This window comes from Rhizophagus irregularis, chromosome 10 (assembly GCF_026210795.1).
Source record: "Rhizophagus irregularis chromosome 10, complete sequence".
Taxonomy (NCBI): Eukaryota; Fungi; Glomeromycota; class Glomeromycetes; order Glomerales; family Glomeraceae; genus Rhizophagus; species Rhizophagus irregularis.
This window is the reverse complement of record NC_089438.1, coordinates 28,989-44,418: the sequence shown is the minus strand read 5'-3', so window position 1 is coordinate 44,418 and position 15,430 is coordinate 28,989. Positions and strand designations below refer to the sequence as shown.

Sequence of the window (15,430 nt, the reverse complement as noted above, 5' to 3'; positions counted from 1 at the left end):
TGGCTTCCAGTATCAAGTTGTAGTGTTGAACGAAGTTTTTCTATGTATAATTCTCTTTTAGATAATGACTGTCAAAATTTATCTTAGGAATCTCTCAAAAAATTAAATATGATGTTAATGGCATTAAAACTTAACTTTTAATAAAAAAAAATAAAAAAAATTTTAAAATTTTAATTAAATAATTTCAAATAATGCTGTATTTTTATAAAATAATATCACATAATATAAAAATTTTTGAAAAAAATCACATCACATATTTTGGTTATAGCACATATATAATTTATATTTGAGCACATCATAAAATCATCGTCCCTGGTAAAAACTATTAATAAAGGGTTAATTTACTATGTTAACCTTTATTATAAGTAAGCGGAGTTCTGATTCCTTTCTAAGAAAAAACACCTAAAAGGAGAACTTAGTCCAGTTCTAATTAACAGCATACATATGATTGTTTTCCAAATAACAGGTAGTTTAGTATTTAATAAATTAGATTATTTTTTTTAATTTGTATTTGTATATATATTGAATTGTACTTTGCTTATCTAATAAAATATCCAAATGTGCTGCAGCCAAAAAAAAATAAAAATTTATTAATAATAACTAATTATTAACTTTTAAAAAATGTAAATATATGATTTATAACTTATTTTAGAGATTTCTGGAATTCTAAAAACTATATAATTTAAGAATTATGATATTTATCTATTAATGTATAATAATAAACATAAAGAGAAATAAAAAAAGAATAAAAGAAATATAGCAAAAAAAAAGGGCAAAAGAAAAATGATTTAAACCTAAAAAATATTTTAATTTGTCTTTTTATAAATAATTATAAAATTAGATACTTTAAACAATCCTATTAATTGTACTTTTTAGGCTAATTTATATTTATGTATTGTATATTATGTAAAATTAATTTTTTAATATTATTCATTATCTGTTAAGTGTTAATTAATACATTTGCTATATTTTTTGGAGCCGCGGTTAAGTCAAAGCGCAGGCTGAAAATTTTGCTGCACAAAGATCAAATTTGGTTAGCTTAGTAATTATAGAATGCCAATAGAAACGTTATATTTGCACGTGATACCACATAGGTTTGTACAACTTTAGCCACATTTTTAAGAGAGAAATTTTTTTCGCTTTTCCAATTACAACTTCACTGTAGATCCGAGAGATTATAGATACTCTACAAACTAGAATCTTATTCAACCGTGATTCACAGTCAAGTTTAACTAATTTTACTCGTATTTCTTAAGGTAACAAAGTGATAAAAAGAGATATCGTACTAGATCCATAGGTACTCTTTTTTTTTTTTTTTTTTTTTTTTTTTTTTTTGAGAGGAGCTTGTTCTTTAAAACTATCCAACTTATATATTTTTGTTGACACATATAAAAATTCTTCGTAGACCTTTCTTTTCTTACATAGTTTAATAAATATGGAAAGTAGCGAATATAGCAATTATGTAAATTTACCATTTTATGGTGAAATGGATGATAGTATAATGAAGTCAAATGAAATAGATAGTATTTCAATATCTCAATATATAAATGACTCCTCGAGACATGAAGTAGAGTCTCTTGGTGGTTTAGGTGTTAATTCATTTAATAATGGAGATCAGTTTGTGTCTGATACTACAGAAGGATGGGATCATGATCCTGTTCAAAATGTTCAAAATAATAATACACAGTTAGCATTAATAAATCCTGTAGCAGCAAGTTCACAGTACCTAACAGACTCAACATATATGGACCAACCTGGCCAGTCATTGAAAGTTCAGGGACATTCATATGGAACACGGTATGCAAATCAATTACGTCCGACACCCGGTATTGAACCACGTAGAAGAAAAATTCAAAAAGAAAAAAATGAACCGGAAGATAAGGGACCTTATTGTGTTTGTCAAGGTCCATCTTACGGAACAATGATTATTTGTGATTTCTGCAACGAGTGGCAAGTTTTATTTCATAATAATAAAGACTACAAGAAATTTTTTTATGTTGTAAATTTTAATGGCCCAAATTGTAAACGAATTGGAAATTAAAATCTTTGTGTTTATTTATTATGTTGTTATATTACTTGTACCACGTCATTACAATAATAATACAGGTATCATATTAGGTGTGTGAATTTAACAAAGCAACAAGCAAAAGAGATAGAAAAATATATGTGCCCAAACTGTCAAGGAACTAGAACGCTAACAAGTTTAATTCAAGGTGTGTTTCGTGAAGATAATTTCTTCGCTATTTTTACATAACGTTAGGAGAAGGTTTCGTTTAATTTAAGATAGCACAATTACGTAGTTGTATTTGATAGACTGCGCCATTTTCGTTCTTTATTTTGATTGGTCGATGCGCCAATAAGGATCTTTCACTAAGTTCTCCTTCTCTATTTTTTAGAAGATTGCCCCACAGTGGAGGCAACGGGTATCGATCCGAAGGCGTTGATGATCGAGGAACCCAGGCAGATCGTAAGTTATTTAAATAGTATATATAAACGCAGAAGTGACGAGACCAATGATTTATCTTTAATAGAAATGATAAAAAATGTTAATATTGTTTATACGTTTGTCTTTATTAGGAACCGCCAAAGTGCAAGCTTCAAAATTGTACGGAAAAAGCACGTGATAATAATCCTTACTGTAGTAATAAATGTTTCATTCAAGGCCATATACTGGAAATCAAAAAATCACAAGATAAAGAATTAGTACATAATCAGCTTGAATCTTCAGTTGCGGAATCAAAGAAGACGCCACGTCCAATATTACCAAAAATAAAATCCTCGCCATTAGTAAAAAAGCCTGTCTCTACTTTTGCAAAATCTGGTTCTACTCCTAATAAAACACAAACTACAAGTTCCGATGACAATCGTCCAAAAATACGAAATGTATTTCCGGAGAAACTTAAAGGATTATTCACTAATAAATATATTGAACTCATTCAAGAACCTGATTTTCCTGAAAAAGATAAAATACCTCATGAACTCGGACTTCAACTTGCCAATGAAATTGAAGAAGCAATTTTTCATAAATTTGCTAAAGGTATTATCGGACAGGACTACAAAACTAAAGTTCGAAGCTTGATTACAAGCTTAAATGATCCTAAAAATGAAAAAAATTTGTTGCGTAGAATACTTTTAGGTGATATTCTCCCTGAAACTTTAGTTATGATGTCTTCCGAAGAATTGGCAAATCCTGAACAAAAAGCATTAATGGCTAAAGTACGTAGGGAAAGTCTACAACGATCAATTTTAAAACGTGAGGATACCGGTCCAAGAATTAAGACAACCCATAAAGGAGAATTAATTATAATTGAAAATGTTCGAGATTCTCCTCGGGATTCTCCAAAAGATACTAGCACTTATTCGGAAGAAGGTAATTCTCCTACATATGCAAGTTTTACTTCTCCCGTTACTGAGAGGCCTAAGCTTAAACTTGAAGACTTAGCTCTGAAAAATTGGACAAATTCGGACGATAATAATATAATAACAACAAAAGATTCAGAAAGCAATCCATTATCTGATAACATATCAACCAGTGTGGATATACCAAAAGGACCTGCTGATAAAAATGATGATAATAGTGGAACTATGCAAATTTCTGTTAATGTACATCCTGAATTAGTTTTTGACGATAAAGACATGGTATATAGCCCTCTAGCATCACAGGGTGCATCGCCAGTTGATTCGCCATCAATGCATTCGCCTCCAAATTTGTCATATCAATATTCGCCCGGAAGTCCTTTAGATATGCAACCTGGATTTTCTCCGGAGTCTCCTCCAAAGTCTCCTCTAAAATCTCCTTCAAATGAAATTATAAATACTGCACCTGAAATTGTATGGAGGGGTAAATTGGTATTTGATAAGAAAATTGGAGATTTCTCAGGACATGCGGACCTTCTTGCTGCAAAAAAACGTGACAAGAAACGGAATTGGGATGAATATCTCTCGTCATCAATAATAGTTAATGGTCACGTTTCCAGAATTGAGGATGTTGATAATTATTTAGTTGACTGTTGGTGTTCACCTAGTAAAGATATAGCTATTATTAGATTTGATATTGATGAAAATTCTCCTAATAATAAAGAGTTTGAAACTATATTTAATTCTTTACATTACGCACCAAAAACATCAGGAGAAACGAAGCGTCGGTATGGGCGCGTTGCACCTGCATATAATACTGTAAGAGATATGTATATAATCTCATTAGAACCTGAAGATAAACTTCCAGACGTCGTGACTTTCTTAGATTTAAATGGAATTTTATCTCTTGAAAAGCGCCCAACAAGGCTACTATTAGGTGCTATAATAATTGTTGAAGCAGAATCAAATAAAACAAAACGTATTCATGATATCAACGAGATAAATAATAGGGCAACTAAGAAAGAAAAAAGTGATTCTGAATCTACTGCTAATTTGGCCAAAGTGATAGCTCTACCAAATATTGGATCTAATATTGCTAGCAATGAATCAATTCAACTCAATGCACCACTGCCAACAAGTTCTATTAGTTTACCTTCAACAACAATTTCGGCATTTTTACAGTCATCATTAGCTAAAAATAATCAAAATCCTCCAAGTTTGAATAGTAATGTCTCGCAAGGTATTCAGCAAGCTCCACATGCACAACCATCACAATTAATTGTCTCAACAAATGGGCTTTATGGACTACCTTCGTATCCTCCTCCTAACCCACCAATGATACATCCTCCTCAATTGACCTCTCAACCGTCGCAATTGTATTGGAACTCTCAACAATCGCAGCAACAACAATCGCAATTACCAATTCAAACTCCTCCAAATTATCCTATAGTCCAACCACCACACCAACAATGGATACCTCCAATGCAGCAGCCACAGCAGCACCCACAGCAACAAGTATTTCCTCCTCAACAAGGACCGCCTCTTGTTCAATCACAATTCATGCCACCGCCTTCACATGCTCAGCAACAAAATATGCCGGTACAGTATGGGCATCACGTAATATCTGATTCACCAAGTAGTGTTACACAACAGCAACCCATAAGACAACAAATGTCAATAGGAACGTCTTCTCAATTTGAACATTATAACGCGTATCCACCAAGTTACAATCACTCACAATATGAAGCATCTCGACCACAACAGCGAGAAAAAGAACACAGACCACATTGGAATCGACCAACCTCGGATCGAGATCGAAATCGTCATAATCGGACAAGAAGATTTATGAGAGAGGACAGACGTAATGACTCGGAAGATTATAAACCTCCACCAAGAGATCCAAGGCGACCTTCGCCACCTTCATCCGATTATCGGGATTTTAAAAGAAGTGGAAGAGGGGGAAGATATCGTTAAATGGTAAAAGATATTTTTTTTTTGAGTTTATATAAATTTTTCATGAACTAACAAATAATCTTGTTCCTCCATCAATGTAATTCAAAATTACAAAATTAGAACAATTTGTACCATAAAATTTTTCTCAATGTTCAAATTCTATATTAATAGCTATTATAAAACATTCGAAGTTGTATATAAATAAAAGACGTGTAAAATTACGATAATTAATAAGTTACATAACGTGTCATGTATAATTTTATAGTGTATAACTTCAAATTTTTCATTACAAAAAATAATTATAATCGTTAAAAAAAAAAACTTGATTATATAAAACGCGTCTCAGAAAATCAACTAACCTCTAATAGAAATTCGTGCTCAAAACCTCAACTATAGACATCGTATGATAAAAAAAAAATTTTACTAATATGGAAATGATCAGCGAACGTACAATCACGTGTGAATACGAAAGGTCATCGCACTTTCATTTAAGTTTTTGTACTCATTTACTGTCTTACACTTTTATGAAATAAATATATCTTATAAAAGCTCTGTTTTAGTAACATCTAAGATAATATTTTCAAAATGGTTTAATATTAGCTAAGTTATTTATTTTTTGTAATAACCTGTTTATTTTTTTTAAAAAAATTATTTTAAAATAAAGGCGATTCTAATGTATCAAATAAAATTATTATTAAAAAGAAATTTAAAAGGTCACATAAAGTCTTAACACCTTCAGACTTTTGAATATCCAATTTGCAAACAACATATTTTTTATTTTATTTCGATCATCGATCACAAAACGATCAAGATTGTGAAACTAAAGTCAGAAGAGGCAGAAATAGCTACCTGCTAGAACTGCTAGGCTAGTTAAGCATTAATAATTAAGCTTAAGCTGTCCGAACTTAAATTAAAAGACACTGTTTTATCTGAGAGTCCCAATATTATTGAGCTTAGATAGTTCCATTGAGAGTTGTTTCTAATGCTTGACTGGAGAATACAAAACTTAATTTTCCAATTAACTAATTCGAACATTATAAGAAGAAGAAATAAATTGGTCATACTGGTGATGACGAATCCCAGCTAACCAATGTACTAAGTGACACTGATGAATTTGAGGAAAACACGCGGCTCAATTAGCAAGATTAGGAATTTTTTTGAAAGAGAATTCGAGTTTGATGGTAGTCAGAGAAAGTACGTGGGATTTACAGTATGGTACGAGGAAAATCAAACCAGAAGTTGAACTTCAAATTTAAATTCTTATTGGACTGTATTAAAAAATAGAAATAAAATATATATATTATATACTTTTTTTTTAAAAAAAAAACAAACAGTAGCGCGTTTTATTAATTATCTAAAATCAGAGATTTCTATAATTAAAGTAGAAACACAGAGTAAAGAAAAACTAAATTTTTCAATCCCCTATAACTGAGTATTCGGAACTAATATACATATATACAAAAAAAAAATAAATTACAATTACTTAGAAAACAAATGAGGGAAAAGCAAGATCGCTAAAAAAACCCTAAATGAATTCTATCAAAATTCTAACTAAAGACAGATTAATCCCCTCCGTACTATACCCCAGTAAACCAAGGTAAAACCTTCCTTCGACGAAATCTGCGGTCTCTAGTTAGTTTTCTCGCATATATATTAAATACTTGAATGATTCATTTTTATTTATTTAATATCGCCCAGTATTAAGACTCGTTTAAACCAGCTTTAATTACATTATATCAACTGAAACTTAGTTGATTGTTGTCATATTTCTCAAGTGTTATTGTTAAGAGTGAATAAGAGCTCGACTTAAATATTTTCATTATTACCATCATTTAAAAATTTACCTAGTATTATAATCATCACGATATCAACTCTCTAGTTGTAACTTGTAAAACGTTTAATTATATTTCCTACTGTATTTATTAAATACAAAAATAAAATGCGAAATTCATTACAAATAATATTATCAAAATTGTTAATCACCTCGAGTGCCATATATTTATGATCTTAGTAATTCCCCCGAAATACTTTCTCCAAATACTTCAGTATTTTTTTGGGTATAATCATCATCAACATAGAAATAATAGCAATTGCTTCATTCCGCTTACACAATCCTTTTTATCTTTTTTGCACTAGTCTTCATTTTTAAAGCTACTAAATTTAGTCCTCACAATAATATGTTCATGAATATCGTTGTCAAAATAGCTCTATTCTTGTGTCATGAATTTTCCGTCAATAATCTCTTATACCTTCCGACGATTTTATTATATTTAGTTTAGTTACCTCAGTATCAACCACATCTTAATCTTTCCAACGCTTTCCTCGAAATAATGAGAACCATCTAATACTTCAACTATGTAGATTTACCACTATTGGTGCGACCAACTATTATTAATTCCTAATTTTTCTTTCTTCCCTTTAGATTAATTGGTTTATTAGTGAAAATCTTTGTTTGTAAAAGCCGAAGTCATATCTAATTTAAAATAGTAAATAATTAAATAATTAATTATATTCATTAATATTAAAATAAATTTACTAACTTGTGAGGATCTTCTCGATATAATTAACCCTTCAAAAATAGAATCATTAAGAGAGAGAAACGTATTTTCTTCTTTTGAAATGAATTTTCCGTCAACCGCAAATAAATTTGGCTTATTCCTTCCGCCATCACATAAATTATTTCTGCTATTTTTTCTCTTTTTAAATTAACTTATTATTTCTCATTCCAATGATATCAACTACAAGACATTTCGTTCCCTTCCATTCAAAAATTTTTTATCCGGAAATTGTTATCTTTATCAACTGAGTACTGGCTTTCTTCAAAATCAACATTATTCATTGTACAATGTGGGTTTACCACTACAAGCATAGCCGATTATTAACAAATTCCTGGTTTCTTTTCTCATCTAATTGATTATCGAGTTTTGGAGGTTACGATGAAGTAAATAAAAAATATATATAACCGTTTAAAATCAACCTCTATACTTGAAGTTACTAATTCATCTCGATAGAGTCGTATATAATTAAGATTGTTTACTATCAATAATATTGTGATGCTTGAAGAGGTTGTGGCTGCATAACTATCGATGAATAGGAAATTCATTAGTTTTTATTTAATTAAAATTTGTTTTACTTCTTCGATATCGGGTCTTGAATTTGGACCGTCGTTCCAGCACCTTTGGTAAAGTTGTTGATACTCTAAAAGTGTACATTCAATTTGTTTCTCTCTAAGACCCATAAAACTAATATGTAAACCTAATATACATGTAACAAATAGATCTCGCGGATAATCAGGGCCCGCTTAAAATTTCCCATAATAAGAGAAAGATATCGGACTTTCTATTTTTTTTTGTAATTGATATTCCTGAAATGTTGTGGTTCAATATTTTTAGCTGTTGAATTTGTTGAACTAGATATAGCTTCTTAATTGTTTCAGAAGTGGAATATATTTGATTAAGGAGTTAGATGATCCAAGATGTAAACTAATAAACATGCTATAAAACAAGATAAATAACATTGAATCAATTAGTGGAATGATTTAAATTATTATACCAAATTTCTATGAATAATTCATTTGAAATGTAAGCATCTTAATTCACATAATGTAATATCCAAATATCCAAGGCCATCTGGCATTGAAGTATTAAAATTATTTTAGATATTTTCTTAAATTTCCTTGATTAGCATGTTTTAATATTGTATCTGATAAAGGCTCTATAATAAAATGAAATTAGCAAATTAAAGATTTAATCTCAATTGATTGAAACTTGAAAACAATAATTTGACAGCGACGATCTACTAAAAAATTTTTCCAAATAATGTGATTATTGTTACACAATTTTTTACCGCGTAATGTATTGAAACTTTGTAGATTCTTCGAACTGTCTTCTATTAATGTATGTTCTAGGTCCAATTACCCGAAGAGTTTTATTAGAGTGCATTTTCATGGTACTTGTAATTTTATTTCCAAAGTAAATGCTCTTGATTTATTATGGTTAGGAAATTGGCAACGTTGGTTGTGGTGTGGTAAATCTGCTTTGTGCAGTGATAACTGACACTCAAAATTTCGGGGAAAATGAGTAAACAGTTAACGAAGGTCGTATTCAGAAAGGATATTTTAATTTTAGAGGTACCAGATATTGTGTGATTGATACTGTTAGAATTGGGAACAATAGCAACAGAAATTAATTTGACCGATGGAAGATTCGCAGAAGAAAAAAGTATATACAATTTTTTTTTGAAAGATACCATTTTAAACGATGATCTTGTTACTATTGTAAGGATTAATTTTCAATTTTCCTAATTTTAGAGTGTGATGTAGATAAAAGAATAATGAGCGAGGAAAACGAAATGACGATGTCATCCATAGATAATCCCCCGACAAATATTATTGATGATGATAATGCTAATGATATGAACATTAGAACAAGAAAAAGATCAAGAGAAATATTATTAGATCATGTATGTATTGTGTGTAAAAAATTAGATGAAGTTATATTTGACTTTTTGTTATTTTTTTTTATTAAAAAATCAAAACTTGGGATACTGAAACAAATATATTTTCCTATCTGAATTGCTGGTAAAATTTTCGCGATTTAACGACTGTTAATCTATATTTTTTTATTTGAAGTATTTTTCTTGCCAAGTAGTTTAATAGCGTAGTTTTTAACCTTGTTCATTGTTTTCTTGTTTTTCAATTACCTCTTTATAATCAACAAATATAACAAATATGAATAATTAGCAATTGATTCGTTTCTTACGCAATATTTTTTTCTTTTTTCTTTTTTTTTATCATTTTCGCGCTCGATTTTATTTATTAAAGTATTTATTTCTCACAAGTAACATATTTAAAATACCGAGTTTATAACGGTTTATAATGACTTAATGACTTAACATTCTTATTTCTATTAACTGCAAATAAACCTGGATTATTCCTACATCTTAATCTCAATTTCACTACGGACATTACACATGCACATTAACATAGGTCAAACCCATTATTTACCGGATAAAGTTTTGTTAAATAAACAACTCCAAAAGGAAAATTTCTACACGAAAAATGTTTTTACATAATTTTTTTTAAATATAAATTTATTTTAAATATGTAATATAATCCAAAATAACTTTCTATTGATTCGGTAAACTGTGTGTCATATAAAATCTTAATTCTAAAGCTGTGCTATTAACGTTCCTTCAGATAATAATAATAAATCAATACATTTCATTAAATTTTATTCTGTTTATGTCTCATAATAAGAAGCCCAGAAACCTTAAAATCACTGATTAAGTGTTAAGGATTGCCAAAAATATCACATTTAAACCTTTTACTTCACCTGATACAAAGAACCTGCATGACTTGGACGACAATAATAATAAATGTGTATCACGAAGAATGACAAATTTTTTCATGTTTATACGAATAGGATATAAGCCGGGAGTTCCAGTTGTATTATTTGTGCACTGCGTTTCTCGCCGAACTCGAAAAATGTTAAGTTTCGTCTAAAAACCCGAGAAACCAAATAAACTCGTAATCTTTTTGCACGTAACACGAATTAAACACAGTTATTGGATAGTGATGTTAAAATATTTAAAATATTAACTATACACACGTTCATATGTAATACGATAAAGAGCAAATTAATCATATTAGAAACAGGTCAAGGTTCACTGGGATTTATCTTTGCATTTTTCTATAAAATTCCGAAATTCATTCATTCCTTTGAAAGTTTGCAATTCTAATACGATCAAAGTTCTTAGTATGATAGTATCACAAAATTAGCTTCTTAAGATATCTGTTTAGTAATTTGCAGTCGAAATTACACCGCAAAGCGTGTACATTCACGAATCGCATTTCTTCAACACATAAATATGTATATTTTATTCTATCTTTCTTAGAAAAATAATATATACTAAAATAAATATCTTACGATTTACTCTGATCCCACGTTTTTAAATTTGAAGTAATCTACCTGAACATGTTTTGTCTAAATAGCCTAGTATTAGTTTTCCTGATCTTTCTCTTGTTTTTTATTATTGTTTACTGTATCATCATCTCCTTCATCGGTAATTTGAAGATTCGGCGGAAGATTATGATTAACTATTTCAGCAATAATTTTATTCTCATTACGCGATTGTTTCTCGTCCGCTTCACGCTCATTTTTATTCTTAAGTTACTGAAATTCTCAGTTCTTACAATAGTAACCGATTTCAAAATGCGAAAATAAAACTTTAAAAGCAAGTTAAATATTTTGCTTCTTCCATTGTGAATCTTCCATCAATCAATAATTTCTTAGTAGATAGTTTAGTATCCCAATCCTAATGCTATCAACCACATTATAACTCTTCCCATTCAATTCAAATCCTTTTTCTCTGGAAATTTGTGATGCTAATTGGGCACCCATTTCCTTAAAGTCTTCGGATTCAGTTAGTACATTGGACAACGTGGATTTACCACCACCAGTACGACCAACTATTGTAAATTCTCCTGAATATTTTCAAGTTATTTTTTGACTTAGTACCATTTTGCTCATATTCTTTCGCAGTTGTTTATATTAATTTACTATTAGAACACTCAAAGAAATTCCAAACTGAAACATTTGCTTATATCTAAGTAAATAAGTTTGTTGTTATTGGAGCAAGTGTTTGCAGTGTGCCAATCATTTTTCATAAGTGTGCAGTGCGCAGTGGCAGTGTTTATTTTTCACTGTGCGGCATGTTCGCAGCGCACATGATCAGAATTTTGCGCACACCTTTTTTAGAAAGGATGTGCGGCATGCGCCGCACAAAGAATTTTGAAATATCCTTATGTGATTGGGCGCATATGTATTACAGTACCTATTATAGTAGTATAGCCATACCACTTTGCCGCACAACAAATTGTGCGCCATCCGCACAGTAACTTTTTATCGAAAAATTAACACTGCGCAGTGGCAAACGTTTTATTTTGATTATTAACTGATTCACTAATAATGTACCTAAGCACAAATTTTCTTCAAATATTTGAGCAAAAAAAAAACCACATAATATGCTTAGAGAGAATCTATTAATAATTGGCAACGCTAACTCCGGTAAATCCGTAATATGTGAGACTGAGTACTTCGAATAAAATGAACGCACAGTTAGGAACTCAAAGATTTCCAAGAATATGGAATGGTACAATATATCATTTGGTTGATATTAAAGTTAAGTTAACTGAAGGAGAAATTTTATATAAGATAGGACTAGTAATCATTCAATGCCGGAAGGGATAAGCCAAATTTTATTTGTAGTTGACCAGGCAGAAGAAATAGAAATACTTAGTAAAATTGAAGAAATTTTAAAAATCAAAATTGGCAAACATACTACTGTTGTGAGAACTAAATTTAAAGACTTTAAAAGTAAAGATGAGTGCAAAAAAAGACAAAAAAGATTTGCATAGCTTAAACAAAAAATATTTAACAAATCTCCTATCTCTTTTTTAACTCTTCCCGCTTGCACATCGTTCACATAGATAATCCCCCGACACGCATTTATGTTGATGATAGTGATGATGAAGACACAGTAAAAGCAATAGTAGAAGAAGAAAAAAGTCAAGAACTATACTCTTAAAACATTTGAAGAAAATATGTTCAAAAAAATACAAATTAAATATGTGGGTAGGTTGTATGAATATGACAAGTCAACAGATTTAGATAATTTAGAGGAACTTGCTAAAAGAGTGAAATCCCATTTATTAAATATCAAAAATTCGAGATATAAAATAAATCTTCTTTGTTCAACAAGAAATGTGCGGTGAGAGGAGTGATTTCGGTATGTTTGTTACAAGGCGCTATTTTGTTAAGTAAAATTGGATTTTCAGAAAATAGTAAAAATTTTTTTTAAAAAAAAGTAAAACAGAACGTAATAATTAAAAATTATTTATAATCATTCGACTTAACTCGTGCCTTTTTCAAATTTCTCATCTAGTATGTTTAAAATAATTTTTTATGTTATCTTGATTTAAAAGTATTATAATTATATCAACAACAAAAATAAAATTAAGGGAGTAGCAATATATGATGTATAAAATTACAAAACAACTATTTATTGAAAAAAAGTCTCAAAAAAAATACATTAATGGGTTCTTGAATCTAGGCTCTGGTAAGAAATTTTTGCAAAAAATTAGATCAGAATGTTATGAATGATATCTAAGAATCAAGTAAATAAATTTAATTACCTGGAAACTTTTGAATAATTCCAAAGATCAGAGTATTTGCTTTAGGTTCCCCAACTTCATTATAAATTCTTATTGCATTCTCTGTAGTATATTAAATGGTAAACATTTTTACCTTTTTTTTGGATACCACTATTACCAAGATCCAATAATTTAAAAGATTTATTTTAAGTTTGACCGATATAAAATTCACTTGATTCTCTGATATTACTTGATTTTCAAATATGCTTTTCCAAGATAGCAAAATTTAAGTAGATATATTGGAAATTTCGGTTTTTGATTGTATATTTACACACTGTACCTGATAAATGAAGAAACAAATATTATTATCCAACAATATAAGCGTATTGATTCAATTATCCTTTCACTCGATGATAATTACGCAGCATTTGAATAGGGTTTAGATTTCCGAAAAACATGTTATTACAACATCTTGCATAAAAAAGTTGTGATTCGGAGAAAGAGATCCCCTTTGATGAATGATGTACAAACAGTTTGGGGAAACAATAAGAATGATTGCAGATTTTATTAACCGCAGTATACTGCGGACAATGACGCTTTCATCGGAATTTCGGCATACTTTGTTATTTCCGGTTGCGTAATAATAAAAAATAAAGACATATAAACCATATAAACTGCTTATAAATGTTATACGATTTTTTCTCTAAAATGTCATTTTCGTGCTAATTAAAATAATCACAATTATTCCCTTGAGAAAAATTATATATTAACTAAATCGACAATATGAACAAATCACAAACAACTCCTTTGAACTCCCAAACTTATATGAGTCAAGCTCAAGGAAATCAAATGAATAATCATGAAAATACTAAAAGTTTTAACGACATTTTTAGTAATAAGCCCAATGATATGGATGACTTAAAGTCGATTTCTGTTAAACGACCATCTTTTCCTCCTTCTATCGATACTAAATCTTTAGTATCCAATCTCTTAAAACACAAAAATAAGAATCCAAAAATGCCAAATGAATTTTTTATTTATCGAGCTGCTTTAGTTAAAGAACTCAAGGCGAATAATTATAAGATTAAAATGACAAAACTTTCAACCTTGGCAGCAGATTCTTGGAGCCAAGAGCCACCTATCATTAAATCAGCCTATCGAAAATTAGCACGTGAGACCGAGAGACAATATTTAAACGCACGTTCTTCATTAATGTTAAATTCTACAACAAAGACGTTAAATACGACAAAAGATTCAGGACGAAAAAAGAAAATTTTAAATAATCAATTACATACTCTTAATTCCTCAGTAAATTCGACCTCAAATAATACTTCGAACGAACAATCGGACAGTTCCGCTATAGCCACCACTTTAACTAATATTGGTGATATAGTCAACGTCGCATATCCAACTTTGACAGGAAACGATTTCACGCTATTAGAAGATAATTCAATTTTTGGTATGAGACCAAGATACAATCAAAATACGCTATATTTAATCCCTCCACAAGATAAAAATTTTTCTTATATAGAAGATTTATCTATTTCGACATATTCATCGGAAAATTCTTCACCGGTTTCTGATTATTCTCATTATTGGTCTAATCCGTCTTCTCCTTCAACTTCGACTTTACCTATAAGTTCGACAAACACAAACGAATTAAAAGTTAATAATAATTTCTTCGCTCCCTTGTCTACTTCAATCTATGAATTGGGAGAATATTATAACACTTTAACGATTAACGATATAAATTATCCGCAATTTTATGAACAATAAATACGTATATAATTAAGTAGGTAAAATTATTAGGCATAAAATAAGGAAATATGATTAAATTGTAAAATAATTTCGTAATAATAATGTTTTATTCAAAATAATGTATAATAAAAATGATGCAAAGATTTTTCGTGACGAATTATATGACCTGTGAATTTATTGAATTAATACTTATCAGATATATTTGTCTGA

General features: G+C 29.7%; 5 protein-coding genes across 5 annotated transcripts; 4 read left to right on the top strand and 1 right to left on the bottom strand.

Moving 5' to 3' along the window:
* Nucleotides 1–1,435: 1,435 nt before the first annotated feature.
* On the top strand, nt 1,436–5,547 carry OCT59_001593 (uncharacterized protein; the record flags this gene model as incomplete). The annotated part of the gene is made up of 5 exons (XM_025322597.2): nt 1,436–1,950; nt 2,107–2,213; nt 2,397–2,467; nt 2,578–5,334; nt 5,431–5,547. The coding sequence occupies 4 exons, from the start codon at nt 1,436–1,438 to the stop codon at nt 5,329–5,331; spliced, it is 3,447 nt and encodes a 1,148-aa protein (XP_025165875.2). The 3' UTR covers nt 5,332–5,334; nt 5,431–5,547.
* A 2,230-nt stretch (nt 5,548–7,777) lies between these two features.
* On the bottom strand, nt 7,778–8,548 carry OCT59_001592 (uncharacterized protein; the record flags this gene model as incomplete). The annotated part of the gene is made up of 3 exons (XM_066143936.1): nt 7,778–7,783; nt 7,851–8,006; nt 8,444–8,548. 3 exons carry the CDS (start codon nt 8,546–8,548, stop codon nt 7,778–7,780), a joined length of 267 nt encoding a protein of 88 aa, XP_065995147.1.
* A 323-nt stretch (nt 8,549–8,871) lies between these two features.
* OCT59_001591 (uncharacterized protein) lies at nt 8,872–9,964 on the top strand (the record flags this gene model as incomplete). Its single annotated transcript, XM_066143935.1, has 5 exons — nt 8,872–8,891; nt 9,218–9,336; nt 9,471–9,530; nt 9,620–9,771; nt 9,941–9,964. 5 exons carry the CDS (start codon nt 8,872–8,874, stop codon nt 9,962–9,964), a joined length of 375 nt encoding a protein of 124 aa, XP_065995146.1.
* A 2,490-nt stretch (nt 9,965–12,454) lies between these two features.
* OCT59_001590 (uncharacterized protein) lies at nt 12,455–12,897 on the top strand (the record flags this gene model as incomplete). The annotated part of the gene is made up of 3 exons (XM_066143934.1): nt 12,455–12,462; nt 12,529–12,686; nt 12,800–12,897. The coding sequence occupies 3 exons, from the start codon at nt 12,455–12,457 to the stop codon at nt 12,895–12,897; spliced, it is 264 nt and encodes an 87-aa protein (XP_065995145.1).
* A 1,262-nt stretch (nt 12,898–14,159) lies between these two features.
* On the top strand, nt 14,160–15,380 carry OCT59_001589 (uncharacterized protein). Its single transcript, XM_025332883.2, has one exon. It carries the CDS (start codon nt 14,246–14,248, stop codon nt 15,236–15,238), a length of 993 nt encoding a protein of 330 aa, XP_025165879.1. The 5' UTR covers nt 14,160–14,245; the 3' UTR covers nt 15,239–15,380.
* Nucleotides 15,381–15,430: the final 50 nt, after the last annotated feature.